The sequence below is a fragment of the Zophobas morio genome, unplaced genomic scaffold (assembly GCF_036711695.1).
Source record: "Zophobas morio isolate AGI-343-1 ecotype UQ-CSIRO unplaced genomic scaffold, CSIRO_AGI_Zmor_V1 ptg000002l, whole genome shotgun sequence".
In the NCBI taxonomy this organism is placed as follows: Eukaryota; Metazoa; Arthropoda; class Insecta; order Coleoptera; family Tenebrionidae; genus Zophobas; species Zophobas morio.
In genome coordinates, this window is record NW_026972107.1 from 2,585,911 (window position 1) to 2,610,643 (window position 24,733).

Here is a 24,733-nt window from a genome sequence, read left to right on the forward strand (position 1 = left end):
ATTAAATTTTCTTCTAGGTATGAGAGCGAGCAGTTTGCGGTCGGGTTCTTCGTACCCACCGAACCAATTTCGGATAAACGAAATATGATTGAAGCCACGCGGAAAATCGCGGAAGCTTTTCGAGCGAGTGCTCGAAAAAATCGGGACGTTCCAATTACGCGAAGAGGAAGGGCCGGATTGTTGTCGTTTGTTTGTAAACACACTGAATCGCCGTGTAAACATGGCGATTTCGGCGATAAAAATGTTATGTAAACGTGGACGTATTTGGGTGGATGTTGGCAACGTTGTTACGCGATTGCCGCATAAACAACCGATTCCACAAGTCGGAACGAACTTTACTGCTCTTTGAAGTACAACCCGTACCGAAATTATGTGTACACTTCGTTGCAAATATTTGCAGCAATTAATTTCTTGGAAAAATTACAACGACGACACAATCATAATTAAAAACCAAAAATCGAACAAGATTAATGTGGTAGCCCTGAAACGCCGATCACGTAATTGCGCAAATGGAAACGGCCAGGGCATCTATCCGTATTAATGTCATTATTCCATTACTATTGATCATATTGTTTTACGGCGCCATTGTGTTCGTTTCCGTTTATTTTGCATATTCCGCATTAAAGCAAAAATTAATCATCTTTATTTACGATCGACGGGCATGTTTATCGTCCGTAGAGCACTTTTTAAACGGTGAAAGCACTGTAAATTTATGAAAATAACAGGATGCCTTTCGAGTTATCTGAAAAATCTGAATAAATAAAAACGTAATGAGTTTTCGTTTAGATCAGCAAACCACCTGACGATCTTCGCAGGAAATGCGAGAGTCATGTATGAGATCATCTGAGGCGACTTGAAGAATGCTCTGTTTCGCGAATTCTTCGGGAATATTTTTCAAAACAGTAATAGGCGAGGTGTGAATCATTAATGTTAATGGACGAGGATTATTCCGAGAATTAAAGATGCTGCTGGAGATGAGGTTTTTCTTCGTTTTTAGCTAGTTGATTGGTGGAAGAATATAAAACACCATTAAAAATAAATAACGTACAATAAACAGGATTATAGGTTTTTCCTATTCAAAGATTTGGATCTGATAAACCTTATCACATATGTGTGATGACGTTAGTTTTAAAATTAGATGACATTATCTACAGGATTTTTAAAATTCCAGTGAATTGCAAATTTTAACTTTTTCTGTATCTATAGCTTTCGCTAGTTCGAAATTCGCCTTTTTACCCCACTCCCGACTTTCTCCTCCAAACGAGAAAAAATATAGACATTCTCAATGTCTCAGTATATGCTTAACTTCGACTGTTTATGTTTATACAGTATAACCTCTATAATCCGAACACACGATTATCCGAACATGCATTAATCCGGACAGAGGCTAGTTGAAGTCGATATCTCTTTAATCTGAACAAAAACTCTGCAATCCAAACTGAACTCGAAAACATGCACCTACTTGCAAAAATGACGCAAGATCTTCTTTCTAAAGGTAATTTTTTGAAATTTTTAAAAATTGTGATATTTGAATGCACTGAATTAATTATCTAATTCTGGCAAAAAGGTTAAAGTTATCGAAGAAATGAGACCGCAAGTCACTTCTGCCCTCGAAATCTACAAGAAAAAGTATTTAGTTTAATTTCGAAAATCGTCGAAAATGGGTCGAAATTTGCTAGTACTTGTCAAATAAATAAATATTGGCAGATGGCATATTCTTTATTTTCTTAGAAGAGTAGGTCATTGGCCAAAATGAGACTTATTTTGGCAAATACTAGCTCCACCCACCCGCCCTTTGTTTCCTTAAGAGAGTAGATCATTTGCCAAAATCAGTCTTATCGTAGTGCGTACTACCAGATTCTTCAGTTTTTCGATTTTTCAACTTTCGAATTCTTTTATTTCTCGCTTTTTAAATTTTCAATTTTTTGATCTGTCTTTCGATTTTTGATTTCTCTGGACAACTTGAAAAAACTGTCGATTTTTTAATTTTACAATTTTGGCATTTTCCGAATTGTCAATTATTTGATTTGTAAAAATATCGAGAAAATAGATGTTTATTTTTTATTTTTCGATTTTTGATTTTTTGTCACCGAGTTTTTGGAAGGAAGTAAAAAGCTGTTTTGATCAGCGATTTGCCATGTTTACCGGAACTTTAAAACATCTGAAAATTTTGTTCCTAATTTTCAATTTTTCAAGATTTCGGTTCGAATAAATTTGTTCTTTTAGTTAAAAAATCGAAAAATGACAAATCGTGAAAAGGAAAAATTTTAACTTGAGAACTTGGAAAATTAAAAATCAAAAGATTCAAAAATTGTCAAGTTAAAACTTGAAAAATCAAAAGATTGGAATTAAAAGCTGCAAAATTGTCAAACAAATTATCAAATGAAATATTCAAAAGTTGAAAAATCTAAAAACTAAAAAAAAGTTAAAACTGGAATTTCGAATTCGATATATAAGATTTGTTTTATTTTTCAATTTTTCGATATTTCAGTTTTTGATTTTCCGATTATACATTTGTACAATTTTCCGATTTTTCAATTTGTCATTTTTTTATTTTTAGCAAGTGCTGACTCCACCCACCCATGCTTTATTTTCTTAGAAGAATAAGTCATCTGCCAAAATCAGTCTCATCTTGACAAGTACTAGCCCCGCCCACCCACCCTTATTTTCCTAGAGAATATGTCATTTGCAAAAATCAGCCTCATGTTTGCCAAGATAAGATTGATTTTGGCAGATGACCTACTCTTCTAAGAAAACTTTTCTTAGAAGAGTAGGTCATTTGTCAAAATGAGTCTTATTTTGGCAAATACTAGCCTGGCCCACCCGCCTTTTATTTTCTTAGAGGGTAGGTTATTTGGCAAGTACTACCATTGGGTAAAATTTCATTTTTGAAAAAGTTGTCTAAAAATTCTGAAAAAATTCAGAGATATATCCCGACGTGCTGATTCCAAAAATATAGCATGTTTATGGTAACGGAGCAATATTTTCGGAAAATTCGGTGTGAAATTCAACTTTTTTTAAATTTTTAAAAATTGCGATATTTCAATTGACGATTCTGGAAAAACGGTTTAAGTTATCGAAGAAATGAAGCCAGAAGTGACTTCTGCGGCCCAAAATCTACATGGAAGTATTTAGTTAAATTTCGAAAATCGTCGAGAATGGGTCGAAATTTGCATAAGGGAGGTAATACGAATACATAATGGGAAATTTCATTTTTGAAAAAGCCATCTAAAAATTCTGATTGAGTTCAGATATATAGATCCCGACGTGATTCCAAAAATATAGCATGGTTATGGTCACGAAGTAATATTTTTTTCGAATGTATCTTTTCGAAATTTCGAAGTTGTTATTCAATTCCCTTTCAGCTTTTTGGGAAATTCGCTGATCCGAACAAATCGATATTCCGAACACACCTTTCCCCAATTAATTCAGATTATCGAGGTTATACTGTACTTCGATCGAATTCAACTTTTAACACGTTCAGATTACAGGAATCAGCGGTTAAAAGAAAATGAAACAATTTTAAAATATCTTCATGATTTCCACAGCATTCGGTTTTTGCAATTTCAAAGCTAAATTGTAAAATGTTGTTCCATAATTTTGATTTTTTTCTTAAAATCTGGCTGTTTACGGTGAAAACTCGACACGAATTCATGAATCACACATGCGATCCTATAAAATTCAATATACATATATAACACCAAAAACAGGAGGCAAATTAGTAGTAAGTAAAATGGTACGTTTCAGCCCATATCTTGTTTTTTAATTATTATAAAATGTTTTTTCATTTTTTTTTTAAACCGGCCAACCTCAAAATCAACGATTTCTATATCAATCCGTTGGAATCATAGTCAAAATCTTTAGAAACCCACAATTTTTTAAAAAATAACCTTAAAAATGGAAAAATTTGTTGAAAAGCGATAAAAAACTTCAACGTCAAAACTGGTCTGCTTGCTTAAAAAAATTGGTCGAAAGTTGCTTCAACAGAACTTCCCTCGCACCTGAAGTAGAATGAAACAAAAAATAAACACCCAATCAGATTTTGGAATTTAACTCGTTACTATGGAAATTTTCAATTTAACACCTTTTAAATTTAACAAGTTTTTACAAGATTAATAGAGGCAAAATCAGTCTTATCTTGGCAAATACTAGCCCTGCCCACCAGCCCCCTACTTTCTCAGAGGATGTCATTTGCCAAAATAAATCTTATCTTAGCAAGTACTAGCCCCGCCCACCCACCCCCTATTTTCTCCGAGGGTATATATTATTTGCCAAAGTAAGTCTTATCTGCAAATACTAGCCCCACCCACCCACCCCATATTTTCTCCGAGGGTATATATTATTTGCCAAAGTAAGTCTTATCTTAGCAAGTACTAGCCCCACCCACCCACCCCCTATTTTCTCCGACGGTATATTTTATTTGCCAAAGTAAGTGTTATTGAATTTTTTGTTAATTTATTGATTTTTTATTGTTCCCTGTGATTGGGTGCTGTATAACCTGTTGGGAATAAATTATAAATTATTATTATTATTATTATCTTAGCAAATACTAGTCCAGCCCACCCGCCCGCAATTTTCTCAGAGGATATGTCATTTGCCAAAATAAATTTTGTCTTAGCAAGTAGTCGTGATTTTTTATTGTTCCCTGTAATTGGGTGCTGTATAACCTGTTGGAAATAAATTATAAATTATTATTATTATTATCTTAGCAAATACTAGCCCCGCCCACCCGCCCGCAATTTTCTCAGAGGATGTCATTTGCCAAAATAAATTTTGTCTTAGCAAGTAGTAGCCCCGCCCACCCACCCCCCATTTTCTCCGAGAGTATATTTTATTTGCCAAAGTAAGTCTTATCTTAGCAAATACTAGCCCCGCCCCCTATTTTCTCAGAGAATATGTGATTTGCCAAAATAAATCTTATCTTAGCAAGTACTAGCCCCGTTCACCCGCCCTCTATTTTCTTAAATGTCATTTGGCCGAATGCTAGTACATATTTGCTAAGATAAGACCGCATGCAAACGATATACCTTCTAGGATAAGAGGGTGGGTGGGTGGGCGGGGTAGTGCTTGTTAAGGTAAGATTTATTTTGGCAAGTCACATATCCTTTGAGAAAATAGGGGGCGGGTGGGCGGGGCTAGTATTTGTTAAGATAAGACTTACTTTGGCAAATAATATACCCTCTGAGAAAATAGGGGTGGGTGGGCGGGGCTAGGACTTGTTAAGATAAAATTTATTTTGGCACGACACATATCCTCTGAGAAAAAAAGGGTGGGTGGGCGGGCCTAGTACTTGCTAAGATAAAACTGATTTTGGCAGATGCCATACGCCCTAAGAAAACAGGGGTGGGTGGGTGGGGCTAGTCCTTGCTAAGATAAGACTAATTTTGGCAAATGACATATCCTCTGAGAAAATAGGAGGCAAATCTAAAAAATATGAATCCAATGATAAATCACAACATTCATCATATTTTGCACGTTTTGGGTAGAATTTATTCGGCAAAATTTGGAGATGACGTCATCAATTTTTTGGGGGAATAAACAGATATTTTTTGGTTATATGTATGCGTACAATAACTTTAAAACATTTGTAAGATTTTAAAGTATTCAGTTTTGCAATTCTTGATTTAATCAGTATAATATATTGTTACGAAATAAACCCATACGCCGCCCAGGTACGACGTCTATGGGTCTTCTAGTAGGTGTGCGTTTCTTCAAGTGTGTAAAATGACTCATCGATGACAGCGGCCGGCGCTCGCTCGAGAAAGGCCTGGAAACGGAAGTCGCGATGGATTCTAGAAAGACCTGGATGACGAAACTCCTAGAGGAGCGTCTGGCTTTAAATAGAGGCCACCGTCGGGAACGGGATTATTCAGTCAAGAAATCGAGTGAGCGAAATCATTTGAGTTACGCCACGAAGTTATTTTGCTCATAATCGCTGTACTAGTTAATCGTGTAATTCCAGTTATTAAGAAATAAATTGTTGAGTTTTACCTCCGCCGATTTTATTCGCCCGTTCAACGTAACAATATACACTTGCGAGCATTGAAATCGGCCCACAAATCGGGTCACTATTCACATCTGACTTTGAATCAAATTTTCCACCGAACTATATTACACTTAAAGAAACTAAAAAAGCCATTAGAAAGACTAGATGTTTGACTTTAAAATAGAGTTACGAAAAACTTCATGAAATTGTTTTGCAATATTCTTTTTTGGGCAAAAAAGAAAATTGTTCAATAACGAAATTTTTCATGTTAACAAAATCAATAATTTAAAGAAGAAAATTATGTTAATATTCGGTGTTGCCACCCCTAGCTCTAATACGCTCGCATTCCACTATTCATGGACTCAATTAAGCTGACGACAACTTGGCCCATTCTTCTTCAATGGTTATTCTGAGCTCTTGGAGTTACCCAAGAACCGGGATCCTATCTCCAATTCTTCGTTTAAGTTCATCCCACAGATGTTCTATAGGATTCATATAGATACAGATTAGATTTTGAATAATTTTCATTCAAAGTCAGATTTTAGTGCTGGCAACTTTATATTAATATTGTAGGTAAGCGAAGAAAAATGTTGCCTCTCCGGTGGGAATCGAACCACACGTATACCGCTTGCCTGGGCGAGTGCCCTTACCTTAGACTACGGAAGAGCTGATCTTTCTCCGCTTACCAACGTGTTATGGTGCGGCCACAATGTATATTAGGGAGGATGAGCAAATACATTTTGATCAAAAATTTACCATGTTAAAAACATTTCCAAGACTTCAAAGCATTCGGTTTTTCAGTTTCTGATTAAGTCAATAAAATAAATTCACACATTCATTAATTTTTTTGAGTTTTCGCAAGATTAATATGGGCAAAATCAGTTTTATCTCAACAAATACTCGGCCCGCCCACCCGCCCCCTATTTTCTCAGAGGATATGTCAATTGCCAAAATAAGACTTATGCTAGCAAGTACTAGCCCCGCCCACCCGTTCTTTATTTCCTCAGAGAGTAGTACTAGAAAATAGGGAGCGGGTGGGCGGAGCTAGTGCTTGGTAAGATAAGGCTGTTTTTGGCAAATGACATATCCTCTGAGAAAATAGGGGGCGGGTGGGCGGGGCTAGTGCTTTGTAAGATAAGTCTTATTTCGACAAATGACATATCCTCTGAGAAACTTGGGGTGGGTGGGCGGGGCTAGCACTTACTCAGATAGGACTGATTTTAGCAAACGCCTTACCGTCTGAGAAAATAGAGGGCGGGTGGGCGGGGCTAGTACTTCCTAAGATAAGATTGATTTTGCCCCAATTAAACTTGTAAAATCTGGTTAAATTTAAAAGGTGTTAAATTGCATGTTTCCATAGTAACGAGTTAAATTGCTAAATCTGATTGGATATTTACTTTTTAACAACTCAGTCATTAATTTTTTTGGGATACCCTGTATAAGCAAATTCAAAAAATATTAATTACATAATAAAAACAAATTGCAAGTATAGACTCATCATATTTTGCATATTTAAGACAGGGTACAGTCAGCAATTTGAGGTAACGTCATCAGTTTTTTAGGGGGGATGGGCAAATACATTTTGATCAAAAATTTACCATGCTTATGATAACTCTAAAACATCCATGATTTCAAAGGATTTGGTTTTTCAGTTCCTGATTAAATCAATAAAATAAATTGACGCATTCATTGATTTTTTTATTTTTTTTTGAGTCACCGTGTTTAAGCAAATATAAAAGATACGAAGTTTGTGATGATATTTGGCACATTTTAGATAGGATTTATCTGGCTAAATTTTGAGATGATGTCATCAATTTTCTAGAGGGGATAAGCAAATATATTTTGATTAAAAATTAATTATGCTTACCATAAAGTTAAAACATCTGCAAGATTTCAAAGCATTGAGTTTGGCAGATTCAAAATTGAATTACAAAATGTAGTTTTATAATTTTGATTTTTTTTCAAAAATCTGGACGTTTTGGGTAAAAACTCAACACGGAGTCATAAACTATACAAATTTCATTCGAGATACACTCACATAAAACTTTATGACAGATAATTAGTGAAACCCCTGCACAATGGCAACAGTAATTTATTGCTTTTAACACCCTATGCGACCAGATATCGACACGTTCCGGCAGAATTTTTCAGGGCCGTACTCTGTTAAAAAATAAGGTGAAATAATAGACAAATTGTATTAGTTAAATAATATTTATATGATTATAAGTCACTATAACGACCGACAAGTAAGACGTGCAATCAGTTATTGGAATGAAAACCAATTCAAATCTACCCAAAGTACTTTGGGAATTTGAGTAAACAATTTCATTACCGAAAGCAGGTAAAACTTTCAAGTCAACCCGAATACGGCTCTGTATAAAATGACCTGTCAAAGCCTTTTCATAATTTATGGTTGCGATTTCAGGAGCACCGCTTTTTGAGTGATTGGTGCCATAAAAATTTATGTGGGTGTCTCGAATACGGTTACTATACATGTATAGGACTAGGTTATTCTATACAATTTAGAACCCATTTTCTATGTATAATTTTGAAATGACGTCATCACTTTATTGGTGGCGATGATTACACAAATTTTGGTTGGCGTTTTGCCATCTACGTGATATTCCTAATATCAATACAAAATTTGACAACAATCGGCCCAGTACTTTCGAAGATTATCTGTCTAATAATAAAAATCCGGGACGACAGACAGACGGACACAGGTAGACAGACAGACAGACGGCAAACAGACAGACAGGTAAACGGGAGACCTATTGTTTCTTACTAAGTTTACACTGTAAAAAGATGCTCTTATTTAATATTTACATAGTTTTTTGGGAAAATTTAATGCATTTATAAGTGTAAATAATTGTTTAAAAAAAAGAAGTACACTGTTTCATAATCCGACACTGATCTAAATTAACATTTTGGCACAAAAATGACTAAAACCTCTCAGTAATCATGATCTTACAGACTTACAAAACACAATGCCAGCAAAATTATATCTTGTTTAACAATAAAAGCTTAAAATTATATACAGCATTATCTATTGCAGCCGTATAAACATAGTCATTTATCTAAAAATCTATCTTTATTCACTCGTACCGCAAATAACTATGAAAACAATGATTCAGTTTCGCAACTTTTCGAGATAAACTCCGAACTTTAGTATTCGAATTCGGTACTTTTCGTTGTCTGATAAAGTAAAATCTGATCGGAGGAAATTAACCCACGTTGTTGACATTATCGAAACAATAAAATTATGAAATCCTCGAGTATTTTCGACCGGTTCGTAATCGCATCGAGCATCTGTACAAATTAAAAACCAACAAAACTCGGTTTTGTCCGAAAATCCCACCGAAAAGTAAATCCCGCATTCGCATTCCAAGAATCGAATCGCTTCCAACATCCGGTCAATCGTCGATATTTCAGCATTTAAACAAAGCGAATTTTCCGGCCGACCATTCGTACCCGCTGACGTCAATAACCCATTGACGAAAAGCCTGCAGCCTCAACGTTTCGTCCGACCACAATCCAACAAATACTTTTGTCTTGTAGCCGGCAATTTAACAAAGTGGTTCGTCCTTCCACCGCACCAATTAAATCTATTTCTGCAGCGCTTCTTTGTCTCATGAATACCCAAAAAGCCCGGACAATTCCCTTCGCCGAAACACGAGCTAATGGCTCCATCGCATTATTCACCCAATTTACAAGCCCCTTGCCCCAGCATGTGACAAGCAAGGCCGCCGCAATCAATACCAACTTTCATTTTTCGCTGTCGGGCGGCCGTCTTAATTAAGCCGACGCACCCCCGTCCCGCGTTATCAGATAACGCGGTTTACCCAGCCCGGAGGAAATTGTGTCATTACGGCCTCAATATTGAATCTGCGATAAGTGATAATTAAGGTCGAGAACTCACCCGGGCTCCTTTTGTTCATAATCGTAGAGGGCTTTGGCGTAGGGCCGGTGCGCCACCATCTGCGAGCTCTGCTTGTTGTTGGGCTTGCGGTCGGGGGTGCCGTGCTGCTGGTGCACGGGGGCGGCGTGGTGCACGTTGGCGGCCTGCACGGCGCGCACCGCCCGCTGCTGCTTCTTGGGGACGGCGTTCTTGATGCCCTCGAGGATGCGCATCAGCAGCACGTTGGGGGGCAGCTCCTCCACCTTGGCGCTGACGAGGATGCGGCACTCGGGGCAACGCAGCTCCTTGTGCTTCTGCACGATCTCCTGCAGGCACTTCCTGCAGAAGGTGTGCTGGCAGGGCAGCACCTTGCTGGAGGTGTCGAGGCGGTCGAGGCACACCGAGCACTCGAGGAGGTCGTTCAGTGTTCCCTCGTCCATGGCTCCGAAGCGACTGATAAGCGTTATCGACGACTGGACGCGAAAATGGCACGGTTAGACATTTCTGACACTTGCAGTGACTTTGTGCAGGACTTCCGGTTAACGCAGCGCTTGGGCGCGGTGGCGGTGACCCACACAGCACTCACGACAAGCTCCGACATGCATTCTTGCGCACTGGCCAACGCGGCGCGAGGGCGAACGAGTTTAATCCCCCCTGAATGATTTTTCGGAGGAATGACAGCGACAAGTGCGGCGGTGGGGGATTACGCGCGAGGGTTGGCACCACTGCGCGAAACCGAAAAAACGCTTATCGCGAGATATAAATCGCAAAGATTAGCGAACAATGCGATAATTGACGTTCTAGACAACAACGACTGATTATTCGCGCTGTGGAAGCGAGAAAATGGTGTCTGTCAACGATTGTGACGTACGGTTGGCTGCACTGCAGCGACAGAGCCGGACTCGACACACTTATCGCCCCGTCGCTCTCGTTACATCGGACACAAACTCGGGCTCCAATTTATATAAATACTTTATTGCAGTTCAACATTTAATATCAATAATTATACATATTCCCATACTGTATAATTAACATACATTTGAAGTATACATACATATTCTTTATCTTAATTATCTCTCAAGCACCACGTCTCTCAAGGCTTCTCCATTGGTCAACGATCGTTTCATCACATTCTGGATCAACATTTAAAAAAGTTTTAAAAAGGCACTTATCTACAGTATAAAATATACAATAATACAAATTATTTTTAATCATTAATGCCGGTATCATCACATGGCACCAACTTATTAAAAATGAAACAATATAAAAATGTGATGTTTTAACACATTAACACGTATAGTATTTACAATGACGTAACTCTATTTAGATTTCCGACAAACTTTTTACAACTATTTCCGAAACTGATTAGCGCTCTTCTGAACCCGTTCGGGGCGGAGGAATCTGAAAAATAAATCGCATTACTATCAAATCATAACAAAGACGTAAACACACAACGCTTTTACATTCGTCAGTCTAGGCAAACAGGAGCGGCGTTGTTTATGTTAGATATTTACAAAATATTTACACAAATTTACACGCTCCTTGCATCTACACACTCATACATGTTCAAAAGTTGCGAATAATTTTATTGCTTTTCCATTTAAATTTAGCTTTGTTGTTGATGCGTCTGTTGGGAAAGTAAAATAATTTCCTGTGCGTAAAAAATGCAAATTCACATTTTATCTTATTCTAATATTTATTTCCATTTATCATCTTATCAATATCACAATCTATCTGGAACATCAAAATACCGGATAGCATGAGTTAGGTGTTTACTTAAAAACAATCTGAGAGACAACATATTACGAACCTGGGATTTTGTATTAGTAATTTACAAACATTGAATTATTTAATTACTGCATTACACAACTTTGGATATTATTTTTTCATGGTGAAAAAATTCTAAAATTACGCAATGAAAAATTTTTTCTTTCTATGTTTGGAATAGTTATCAGTAGTGCCAACGTAATGTGGCAAAACATAACTTATCCCATGTCAATTGCAAACTTACCTCCATATCGGCTACAAACAGGTCACACGGACGTAAGCGTTGTAACCTTATTTGCATCAGCACTTCGTTGCTAAGCATAATTTATACTATCCTCAAACATATTTGGCGTTTATGACTTCACACCAATTTGACTCCCATTATAATTCAATAGGCCGTCACAACCGGATGTCTTAAACCCGCTCACCGATACCTACCTGAAAAGACCTTTTCGACGTGCCAGGGACGGTCGAGACGCGAAGGACCGGACTCAGAGTAATTTTGTTTGTTAAAATTTTCAAATTTCAAAATTTCCTTACAGAACATGATTTATACTTTGAAGAAAATTACACAAAGACACAATTATTAGATGTGTTACACACTCGAAAATTTGAGAAACAATATAAAATAGATGCTATGGCGCGAGATCGTGGATTTAGGGTGATTAGACTTCCGCCTTACCATTGTATATTTAACCCCATCGAACTAATCTGGTCGCAAATGAAAAATAACATAAGAAGGAATAATACGGCACCAAAATTTAGTAGTGCAACAATTGACATAATTAGGGAAGAAGCTTCCAAAATAACTGCCGAAATGTAGGCCAATTGTGTACGACATTCCACAAAAGAAGAAGACCAGTACAGGGCACGGTTGATAACACCGTTAATTATTAATTTAGAAGAGTCGAGTGATGATGACAGTGACTATTTCGATCAATAAATAAGCAGTAGTAGTTAATAAGTAAATAGTTGTGCGGTAATAAAAAATGATTGAGTACAAAGTTACTTTGTTTTAATTTAAAATAAAAAACTCGAAAGGCGCAGTTGTCGGTAAATGCAAAACTCAGTCCTGCCCTGTGCTTTTACCAGAAAAGGTCTTTACAGGTAGGTATCGGTGAGCGGGTTTGAGACATCCGGTTGTGACGGCCTATTGAATTATAATGGGAGTCAAATTGGTGTGAAGTCATAAACGCCAAATATGTTTTAGTATAGTATAACTGAATTTTCCTGAAAATGGCGATCATGCATAAGCAAATGCTTTATTTTTACATCATTGCAACAATACAACCACTTCAGATTGTCAATTATTATCATTACATTCTGATTTTCTTTTTTTACCAAAAAAGGAGACAAATCAATTCGACACCGATAAAAATTTACCTGCTTAAATAAAAATTCTTATCACGATCTGAACAAATAAACATTTATTGCATCCGACAGTTAATTTTATTCCGCAATCTTTATCAATTTCCACACGAACAATCAAACAAACAAGCATTCCCGTAACACGTCCATGCACAGGCCCGGACTTGCCATTCATCATTAAAAACCACCCAGTGCAGGCAACGTTCCACTTAAATCGGGCGTTCCTAAGCACCCTCGACCCCCACTTCATCTTTTCTCCCGCTTACAACTCCATTACACAGAAATCCCCCTCCTCCGGCAACTTACATAATTACGGCACCGACTTCTTCTGCGCCTCTTGCGCCCTCTTCTCCCACTCGGCTTTCCGCTGGTTGAAGTTCTTCCTCTCCGTGAGCAGCTCCTCGCTGATGAAGTCGCTCTTCGGCGAGATCCCCGTGATGATTTCGTCCTGCGAAATCTTCCTCTCGATCAAATCGTCGCCGTTCTTCATGTTCGTTATCCAGTTATCCGTGATCCTCCTCTCGTTGAAGCTGCTCTGCTTCTTCACTTTGCTCTCGTCGCAGACCTTGGGCGGGTTGAGGCTGAACGCCCTCGCGTAGACGTTGTTGGGTTTGCGCAGCGTCACCTCGGCGACCTCGATGAACTTGCGTTCGTTGACGGAGTCCTTGATTTTGGGTTCCTTGAGGGTTTCGGTGAGAGGTTCGCGTGGTTCGGCAGTGTCGAGTTTTGATTCGTTCGTGGATGACCTGCGACGTTCCTCCTGAGGGGAGTCGGCTTGGTTTTCTTTGTCGCTGTCGCGGGTTTTGGCGTCTTCGAAGGCGGCTGCGACTTGTTGACTGATGGCTTCGCTTTCGGTGTCTTTGAGCTTGAGGGAGCGCCGCGCGAAGACTTTCATAAGTTCGGGCTCTTCGTCGTTCTTTTGCTTGATTAAGGATTTTTTGCGGAGGACGACGGGTTCGGCGACTGATGTGGTTTTCTCTCGGAGGGGAGCGTCGCTTGATTTTTCCTCGATTTTGTCTATGCTGTCTTGGGAAGACTTGTCGGAGCTTTCGGGTTCGCCTTTGAGGGAGTCTAGACTGACGGAGCGGCTGCGCAGGATGCGTTGGTCGCTGCTGGGGGAATCTGGGGTGGTCGAGCTCGTCGACGATTTCCTCTTGGTTTCGTTTTTCTTGAATCGCGGCTGGATGACAACCGTCACCGACGAGGTCGACGTGCGATCTTCTTCGTTCTTTTCCACGATTTCTATGTCTTCTTGACTGAACTTGCGAGGGACGTTTTTGGCGGGCTCTGGAACCGCGAAGACGGGTTTCGGGCGACTTTGCTCGTCTACGATTCTAGGGGAAGAGCTGGTGGAGAAGACAACGTTGCTTGTGGGTTTAGCTTCCACTTTGTTTAGTTGTCGGTTTAAGAATTCGGGGACTGCGTTCTTAGGGACGCTTACGGTGCTCTGGGTGATCTGCGTCGACTCTCGTTTGAGTTGGATCTTGGTGACAGACACCGCCTCTCTCGTGGTAACTTCTTTGACTTTGTCCCCGGAGGTCACAGTTTCGCTTTTTGTGTTGGTGGTGGTGTACGCATCCGTGGACTGACTTGACACGCTGACGACGGCGGTGTGGCTGGGGCCCGATATGGTGATGTTGTTCACGTCGTTGAAAATCTCGGCTGCTAGGTCGAAATTCGCAACTACAGGTTCTTTAAATTCTTCAACCACCGGCTTAGTCGCCCCTTCGCCGTCACGCTTAACCGGCTCCAGGCTATCGAACGACGCCGCCTTCAACACCGGCGGCTTCGTGCTTTCATTTCCACGCTCCGCCGTCTTGAAGCTCTGCGACTTCGCCACCGGCTGCGGCTTCCGCTCCGCCTCTTCGTTCGGAAGATCACTCAACGACTTGAACCCCCCGTCGTCCAACTCGTCTCCGATGATCATCACCTTCTGCTGCAGCGACGATAATCCCGCTATCTTCATCCGGCTTTTACTGTCCCTTCTAACTTCTACTTTTATCACAGACGGCGTCTCGCCTTGCCGCCCCCCGGGCGACTGCGGCGGCGTCAGACTAGCACTCATTTGCCTCTGCCTGAACCTGGTCTCGAGTTCGGCTTGCAGCGGCGAGCTGCCCAAGGTCTTCTCCGGCGAGGGCTTGGGCAGCACGCAGTCGGGCTCGCGCTTGTGCGGCTCCGGCGACGGCGGCAGGTCGATCGGTTGGATCCGCTGGCGCGAGGCCGCCCCCGAGCGCGGCGCCGCCACCGGCTTCGATTCCACGCGCTTGGCGGGCTGCAGCGGTGGTTTATCCTCCTTCGACTTGCGCTTCTTGGCGCTCCTCCGCGGGAAGATGCGCTCGAAGAACGACTTGTCGGAGCGCTCCTCCTTCTCGCCGTCCTCCTCCACGGCGGCGAACTGCTCCTGCGACTTGCTGCCGGCGTTCGAACGGCTGCGGTTCAGCTTGGAGGCGGCGGCGGCGGCGTCGGGCGGGACTAGACCGGGAGGAAGAGAAGAGCATTTTAGTTGGGTCTCGGTGAGGGCCGGTTTCGTGCTCATGCTGGGGGGCTCGGGCTGGGCGGTTTCTGCAAAAGAGGACATGCCATGCGTCAGCGAGCGATCGGCGGGGGCGGTTAGGTTAGAGGCTGCTTGTATGCGATAAGGGAGAAGCAATAGCGACATAGCATGCTGGGTTAGTTAAGCTTTTGTTTTAATTGTGGCGGCGAAGGTCACGAGGATTTTAGACTCGTATTGGCACCACCTGTTGATTGCGTCAATGCTATTTTTGGTCGTAATTTAACACAATTAGAAAATTGGAAAATAGCAATCTAGGAATCGTTCATGGATCAGGGCCATATTTTGGTCTTTTGTTAACTGAAGAAATATTTTAACCATGACCAACACCACTTATATGAAGTAACCACGGATTAATCGCAACAGATGGTGCCACCTACACTGTCTAGAAAACCAATAAATAGCACCCGCAATCTATTCATAAGCCCATCATTGGCTTTTCAAGCATTATTTTTAATAAACGCTAAATTCGAATAATTTAGATTTTTGGCAAAATTTAATGATTCATAATATGCTCTCTGAGAGAATTATTACCGGAAAAAAATCGGTCCACGCTCCGCATGAAATTAGAATTCTCAAACAAAGGATTACACGGTTTTTAAAATCGCACTTCTAACTCGAATCTCTTGTTCCGTCTTCCAAATTAAGCGAAACTTTCGGACACGGATTTAATTCTCATCTAAGCATGTCAATGAACCTTAAACAAATAAATTGATCGAGTTTATTCATTTACGGCATAGCTCAGATAAATTTACTGCTTTTATTAATTTAGACGCTGATTAAATTATTTGTTGAATTAACATCGTCTGCATTTAATATGGACATTAATATTATAACCGAAATCCTTATTTATTCGATTTGGAGCGATTAAACCGGTATGACACCTGTCTTGTTACGCCACTGTGCTACTGGATCTTCCACCTCGTCCGAAGAAACCAGTATGCGACGAAGACATTAATTTCAAGTACGCAATATTGAATTCCAGACATTTCTTTTTCACGATTTTGTCAGCTCTGCATAAATTTCGAATTCTTTAGCTTTGAAGTCTAGATTAAAGAGCTGATTTTTTGCTGCGGAGTTTTTTCGCGCATTTTTTGCATCTCTACGGTTGGTAACACGTGAAAAAGTGGTGAATTAAAATTTCTTTTGTTGACGTAACCGGATTCTTCAAATTTGGAATTCAGATTTGTATCAGAGTTAGCGATGTTATAAAAATGTAGTTCTTGTTGTTTTGACATAAATTCGACATTTACATCTTACTTCTGGATGTTGCCAATTTTGATTTACGGCTGGCTGTGGTTAATACAATTATTATTTCTCAGGATATGGCCAACTAAGATCTGACGTCCGTTGCGCTTCCTACCTGGATATTTGATCGATTCCGGTAACCTCAAAACTTTGTTGGGTAAGTAGCGCTATCTACTGTAATTTTTTTAACGAATTTTGTCAGTTTTGAAAAATAGATGAAAGCTATTCAAAATTTTTGTGGTATTTATACACACATAAGAAAAACAGATAATTATAATAGCAGAAATAATAATTAAATGTAACACTGAAAAATTGAAAAATTTAAAAATCGACAAATGGAAAAATCGAAAAGTCGAGAAATCGAAAAACTGAGAAATCTAAAAGTCCAAAATTTACAAATCGAACGATTAAAATATCGGAAAATTAAAGAATCCAAAAACTGAAAAATCGAAAAATTGAAAAATTTCAAAACTGAGTTGATGAAAAATTGGGAAATAGAAAAACTGAAAAATTGGAACCCCAAAAAATCGAAAAAATAAGAGATTTAGAAATGGAAATTGCTCCAAATCGAACAGTAAAAATCGAAAACTTAAACAATCGAAATTTTGATAAACCGCGAAATCGAAAACTCGAAATATTGAAAAATTCCGTAACTGAGATATCGAAAAATCGAGAAATGGAAACATCATAAAATCGAAAAATTGAAGAAAAGAAATATTGAAAATTTCCATAACTGAAGAACCGAAAAACTGAAGAACCGAAAAACTGAAAAATCGAGATATTGAAAAGTCGAAACACCTGTCTGAAGAATTGGGAGAGTGAAAATTCGAAAAATTGAAAAATTCAAACACTGAAATATAGAAGAATCGAGAAATAGAAAAATCGAAAAATCGAAAAACTCCGAAAATTCACAATACGTGTTGAATAATTGATAAATCGAAACCTTGGAAAATTGGGAAATTTAAAAATCGGTGTTGAAAAACAAAAATAAAAAAATCGAAAAATTGAACCATCTGAAAAAAATTGAAAAATTTCAAAACTGAAGCATTGAAAACTTGAAGAATTGAGAAAACAAAAAGTTGAAAAATGATAAAACCAAAATTTAAAAATCGGGAAATCGAAAAATTGAAGAATCGAAATATTGAAAAATCCCTAAATTGGAATATCGAAAAATTGAAAAATTGAGAAATCGAAAATTTAAAATATCGAAAATCCGAAAAATCGAAAAGCTGAGAAATCGAAAATAGAAAAATCGAAAAATTAACAACTCATAAAACTGAAACATCGGAAATTTGAGGAATCGAAGAGGAAAAATCGGGAACGTGGAGATTCGAAAAAGTGAAAAATTCCAAGACTGAAATATCGAAAAATCGACAAATTGAAAAATCGCAAAATTGAAGAAATAAAAAACTGAAAAATCCTAAAACCGAAATATCAAAAAATTGAAAAATCTAAAATTCAAAAAATCGTTATTAAACCGAAAAATCAAAAATTTTAAAATTCGAAAAATTAAAACAAATATCAAAGAAATAAAAAATCGAAAGTTCAAGTAAAAATCTAAAATTTAACAAATTGAAAAACAAAAATATCGACAAATTGATCATAAAGTCGAAAAATTGAAAAATATAAATATTTTAAAGCGAAAATCTGAAGATCCGTAAAACAAAAAACCGGAAAATGGAAAAATTGAAAAACCGAGAAATCGAGAAGTCAACTAATCGAAAAATCGAAAAACTGAAAAATCGAAAAATCAAAAAATTGAAAAATTTAAAATTTAAAAATTCGAAAAATTGGAAACCAAACATCAAGGAACTGAAAAATGGAAAAATTGGAAATTTTAAAAACTGAAACATTAAAATTTCCAAAAATTCATAAATCAATCGAAAAGACGAAATTTGAGGAATCAAAATATCGAAAAATCCCAAATCTTGAGAGAATTTTGTGAGTTTTGAAAAATGGATGAAAGTTATTCAAGATTTTTGTGGTTTTTATACACACATAACAAAAATAGATAGTATAATAACAAAAAATAATAATTGACACTGAAAATTTGAAAAATTTTAAAATCGACAAATGGAAAAATTGATAAGCAGAAAAGTCGAAAAATCGAAAAATTAAAGAATTCAAAAACTGAAAAATCGGAAAATCGAAAAACCGAAAATAAAAAAATCGAGACATCCAAAAATTGAAAAACTAAAACAGAGGAATGAAACACCAAAATATCGAGCAATCCAGAAGTCGAAAAATCGAAATTGCCCAAAATCGAAAAGTTAAACAATCGAAATTTCGATAAATCTAAATTTAATTTCTCAATTTTTAAATTGTCAATGTTCAATATTTCGATTTTTTGATGTTTTAATTTCTGGATTTCAATCGAAATAATGAAAAATTCTAAAACTTTAGATATCGAAGAATCCAGAAATTAAAACATCAAAAAATCCAAAAATTGAAAACTGAAAATTTAAAAATTGAGAAATTAAAAAATCGAAAAATTGAAATATTGAAAAATCCCAAAACTGAAGAATCGAAAAATTGAGAAATCGAAAAATTGAAGTCGGAAAATCGAAAATTTAAGATATCGAAAAACCCGTCTGAAGAATTGGGAAAGTGAAAATTCCAAAAATTGAAAAATTCCGAAAATTCACATGTTGAAAAATTGAGAAGTCGAAACCTTGAAAAGTTAGGAAATCAAAAAGTTGAAAAATATTAAAATCAAAGAACTGGAGTATCAAGAAATCGAAATATCAAAAAATCGAAAAACTGAAAAATCGTTAAAACCGGAAAATCAAAAATTTTAAAATTCGAAAAATTAAAACAAATAAATATCAAAAAACTGAAAAATCTAAAATTTAACAAACTGAAAAACGAAAATATCGACAATTCGAAGAATTATAAAGCCTAAACATTGAAAAATCCAGAATTTAAAAAAGCGAAAATTTGAAGATTCCAAAAACTGAAAAACTGGAAAATTGAAAAGTTGGAAAACCGAAAAACGAAACATCAAAAGATCGAAAAATCAAGAAATCGAGAAGTCAAAAATCGAAAAGTTAAAAATTGAAAAATCGAATACCTCAGAAAATTTTAAAAATAGAGAAATTAAAAAACTGAAAAATCTAAAACTGAGAAGTAGGAAAATCTAAAGATCGAGAAATCAAAAAACATCAAAAATTGTAAATCTAATATTTAAAAATTCCAAAATTGGAAAATCGAAAAATCGGAAGTCAAAAAATTGAAACTTCCAACAATTGAAAAACCAACACAGAGAAATGAAACAGCAAAATGTCGAGAAATGCAGAAGTCGAAAGATTTAGAAATCGAAACTGCCCAAAATCGAAAAGTTAAAATTAAAAATTTTAAATAAAAAAAAAATTAGAAAGAATTGAAAAAAATTCAAAAATTAAACAATCGAAATTTCGATAAATCGAGAAATGGAAATATTGAAAAATTCCAAAACTGAAGAATCGAAAAATTGAAAAAACGAGAAACCGAAAAATTGAAGTTGAAAAATCGAAAATTTAAAATATCCAAAAAACAAAAAGTCGATTGATCCAGAAATTGAGAAATCGAAAAACCCGTCTGAAGAATTGAGAACGTGAAAATTCGAAAAACTGAAAAACTAACATTGAAGTATCGAAAAATCGAAAAAATGAAAAATTACGAAATTTAAAAACAGGAAAGTTGAAAAATACTAAAATCACAAAACTTAAGTGTCAAGAAATCGAAATATCAAAAAATCGAAAATTCGAGCAAAAAACTAAAATTTAACAAATTGAAATACTAAAATATCGACAAATTGAAGAATAATTTAGTCGAAAAATTGAAAAATCCAAAATTTAAAAAAGCGAAAAACTTGAAAATCGAAATGTTGAAAAACTGAGAAACGAAACATCAAAAGATCGAAAAATCAAGAAATCGACAAGCCAAAAAATAGAAAAGTTAAAAATTGAGAAGAAAGGAAAATAGAAAGATCGAAAAATCAAAAAACATCAAAAATTGTAAATCTAATATTTAAAAATTCGAAAATTGGAAGATCGGAAGTCAAAAAATTGAAACTTCCAACAATTGAAAAACCAACACAGAAATGAAACACCAAAATGTCGAGAAATGCAGAAGTCGAAAGATTTAGAAATCGAAATTGCCTAAAACCGAAAAGTTAAAATTAAAAATTTTAAATAAAAAAAAAATAGAAAGAACTGAAAAAAATACAAAAATTAAACAATCGAAATTTCGATAAATCGAGAAACCGAAAAATTGAAGTTGAAAAATCGAAAATTTAAAATATCCGAAAACCAAAAAGTCGATTGATCCAGAAATAGAGAAATCGAAAAACTCGTCTGAAGAATTGGAAAAGTGAAAATTCGAAAAACTGGAAAACTCCAACATTGAAATATCGAAAAATCGAAAAAATGAAAAATTGAGAAATCGAAACCTTGAAAAATTGGGAAATATTAAAATAGGAAAGTTGAAAAATATTAAAATCGCAAAATCGAAGTGTCTAGAAATCGAAATATCAAAAAATCGTTAAACCGAAAAATCAAAAATTTTAAAATTCGAAAAATTAAAACAAATATCAAAGAACTGAAAAATCGAAAATTCGACCAAAAATCTGAAATTTATCAAATTGAAACACTAAAAATCGATAAATTGAAAAATCCAAAATTTAAAAAAGCGAAAATTTGAAGATTCGAAAAACTGAAAAACTTGAAAATCGACACGTTAAAAAACTGAGAAACGAAACATCAAAAGATTGAAAAATCAAGAAATCGACAGTCAAAAAATTTCAAAAAAATTAACAATCGAGACATCGAAATCTAGAACCGAAATAACGAAATCTAGATAAATAATGGAAGATCGAGGAATCAAGACAACAAAAAAGTGAAAAATCTAAAATTTAAAAATTCAAAAAACTAACATCGAAGAACTGAAAAATCGAAAACTAAAAATTTTAAAAACTGAAACATCAAAATATCGAAAAATCCCAAATCTGGAGAAGAGAATTTTGAAAAATGGATGAAAACTATTCAAAATTTTTGTGGTCATTATACACACATAAGAAAAATAGATAATTATTGTAACAAAAAATAAATATTATACTTATATAGGTGACACTAGTGTTGTTTCTAGTCCACTACACCAGTAATACCAACCGTAGAACGTTAACCAAAGCCAACTCCGACTCGGCATGTTTTCGGTCGCGCAGTAGCACACAAAATTAAAAGCGCCATAGCCCCACACCGTTTTTAGCCTCTACCCAGTATTATTAAAAAAAAAAACACACACCACAACCAACGTCTACTTCCTCAACCAACTACCCACAGAATCCACGCTTTTACAAACATTCACCAACGAAACAAAGTCTGAGAACAGCATTGAAATCGTTGCGTAACGGTTAATTAAAAAAAAACACACAAACGACAAACAATCAAAGAGAAAAAAAACTACCTACCTCTCGAAATGTTCTCCGGCGTCACACTCCTTATCGATGACTCTTCATTGACTTCCGGTGTGGTTGGCAGCGCGTTCGACAGCTACACGAAAAATCTATTTATCGAAATCCAATCAAGAAATCCCACAGACCTACCTGAGGCACTCTCTTGTTTCTATGTGGAGCACGTCTCTTGGGCCTCACCGACACCCTGTGATGGGCAGCGCTGTGATTCAGCGGCGTCGACGACGAACTCGGCCCTAGCTCGAAATCGGAATCTGAAACACCGGATTTAGAAAAAGCGGTGGCGGCGGGGGCGGCTACCTTGATCCGAGGAGCGCTTCTCCTGCAGAGAGAGCTTCGACGAGTGGCGCGACTGACTAAAGGACTCCTAGGGTTACAAAAACGTGATCAGTTAACGTTCAAAAACTAAAACTCAATTCGTACCTCGTCCATCTCGGAGCTGCCCATGCTGAGCAGCGACCCATCGCTGCACGTGCTGTGGGACTTCGTGGGGAGATCCTGCAACAACGGTAGCAATAAGAACGGCGTCGTTAGCGTCGCGGCGCCTCCGTCGCCTTTTACCCTCTGTGCGTCATCGTAGGGCAAAAAAATTCGGATGCCGTTAATCCAGGGCAGGTTCGTGTTGAAGCATTGTCGCGTCGAACAAAACATCGTTTTCAGGAAACATCACACGGGCGTTTATCGGAGTCGCGAATCCGCCGATTCTATTCAGCGTCGAGCTCGAAACTGCACGTACTTTCTACAGGTAAACAATGTTTGGATCCCTCCATGTTGCGATAGCAATTATGCGACTGGCTATTATGTAACGAGCGGGACTTTCGACTGAATCCTCCGGTTTCATTTCCTCTAATGCAGAATGTGACCTAAATCTCCTTCGGAGAGTAAATAGGTGACGTATTCGGGACGATTGTTTCGCGTCGGGGGGCGGCGGATTATCTGCGGGCGGCAGACGCTCGAGGGATGCCGGATTTTAAATTGGATTAGGGGGGGATAAGACGTATTCGTTATCGGATTTAATTGACGAATCTATACGGAGTGGGTGGGAACGTCGGATGTTAATTCGAGGCTGCTTTATTAAAGCGACCAGGAAACGTAAAAATTAGATGGGGCTATAAATCGCAGAGTCGAGTTACGCAAAAATTAACATGCTCTAATTTTATTTATTTGCTTACGTAAAGTGATAAAATGGCGCAATTTTAATTCGCTGAAGTGTTGTGACCGTTTTCATTAAAATGAGGATTTTTAATTGCGTTTTTTGTACGAAATAACCAACCCAATTTGCGCGCCGCACTACACCTAATTATATTCTTGTTTAATTAATTTCAAGCAAAACGTTACTCCCGAAATATAAAAGCGAATTTATAAAGTGACCTCGGATTGAGCAATCGGGGCCGAGATCTCCACAAATGTTAGACGTCGCGTTGCGGTCTCAAAATTTTCCACCTAATGAAAAATTACCCGTGCCATTCATTAAATACATACAGTAGTAGTATTAATTTATTATTTGCCAAGTACGAAAAACAAGAGAGAAAAAACCAAAGAAAAGAAATAGAAAAAAGAATATGGGATGCAGGAGGAATTCAAAGATACAGAAGCTACGGAAAAAAGAAAGATATACATATGGCAAGGGAGGAATAATGGATGGAACGGAGAATGTAGTGAGTTCGTCGCCTGAGAACTTGTTTGATCTACAGACCAGAGCGCGCTCAGGCCAATGTGGACTCTAAGGGTTCACAAGCGATTTGATTGGTTTGGACTATAATTTCTGCGGGAAATATATAGTTGTTGTACATATTTAAATGATTTTACATATTTTGTTTAACTAAGAATTAATTCTTTATTTGTGTTTTATACTTAGAATTTTTTCCGGGAAAATGTTTTGGAAACACTGTGTTCTATTTTGTATGAATTTTTAAATGTTTTTAGTGACAATTTTTGTGGAAATAGGCCAACAATCGAAAAATCGAAAAGTTAAAAATTGAACAATTTATAAATTGAGAAAATGACAATCAAAATATGGAAAAATCCAAATTTCGATAAATCGAGAAATCAAAAAACTTAAAAATTCGAATAATTGAGAGATTGAAAGATCAAAAGAACGAGAAATCGAAAAGTGATGAAGTCGAAAAATCGAAAAATAGAAAAATCGACAAACAAAAAGTTAAAAGTTGAAATATTGGAAAAGCGGAAAAATCAAAAAACCAAAAAATGTAAAACGAAAAACTGAGAAACCGAAATAGGCCAAAATAAAAAATTGAAAAACTGATAAATCGAAAAACCTGAACAATCAAATCTCGATAAATCGGGAAAGAAAAATTAATAAATCGAGAAATTGAAACAGAAGCTCTAAAACCAGGAAGACGAAAAATCGAAAGATTAAGAAAAATTGAAAAATTAAAATATCAAAAGATTGAAAAATCTAAAATTTTAAAATCCAAAAATTGAAAAATCGAAAAAGTAAAAAGG

At 36.9% G+C, this 24,733-nt stretch overlaps 2 protein-coding genes across 15 annotated transcripts in view; both read right to left on the reverse strand.

Moving 5' to 3' along the window:
• LOC135124210 (E3 ubiquitin-protein ligase SH3RF1) overlaps positions 1-10,663 on the reverse strand; it is a 28,059-nt gene extending 17,396 nt beyond the window's left edge. For 3 of the 8 annotated variants that reach the window (XM_064049131.1, XM_064049180.1, XM_064049164.1), the window contains exon 1: positions 9,906-10,659. In XM_064049131.1, coding sequence (XP_063905201.1) covers positions 9,906-10,324 — 419 coding nt within the window. In that variant the 5' untranslated portion in view covers positions 10,325-10,659. Of the gene's footprint in view, positions 1-9,905 lie in introns of all 8 variants that reach the window. The other 5 variants (XM_064049155.1, XM_064049173.1, XM_064049122.1 and 2 more) reach the window with 4 other exon arrangements.
• Positions 10,664-11,193: 530 nt separating this feature from the next.
• Positions 11,194-24,733, reverse strand: part of LOC135124253 (microtubule-associated protein 1B) — a 92,752-nt gene continuing 79,212 nt past the window's right edge. For 5 of the 7 annotated variants that reach the window (XM_064049199.1, XM_064049192.1, XM_064049207.1 and 2 more), the window contains 6 exons: positions 22,691-22,765; positions 22,568-22,634; positions 22,400-22,521; positions 22,265-22,346; positions 13,326-15,581; positions 11,194-11,285 (listed from right to left, as the gene is read on the reverse strand). In XM_064049199.1, the coding sequence (XP_063905269.1) occupies positions 13,330-15,581; positions 22,265-22,346; positions 22,400-22,521; positions 22,568-22,634; positions 22,691-22,765 (2,598 nt within the window). In that variant the 3' untranslated portion in view covers positions 11,194-11,285; positions 13,326-13,329. Of the gene's footprint in view, positions 11,286-13,325; positions 15,582-22,264; positions 22,347-22,399; positions 22,522-22,567; positions 22,635-22,690; positions 22,766-22,828; positions 22,957-24,733 lie in introns of those variants that run through there. The other 2 variants (XM_064049243.1, XM_064049216.1) reach the window with 2 other exon arrangements.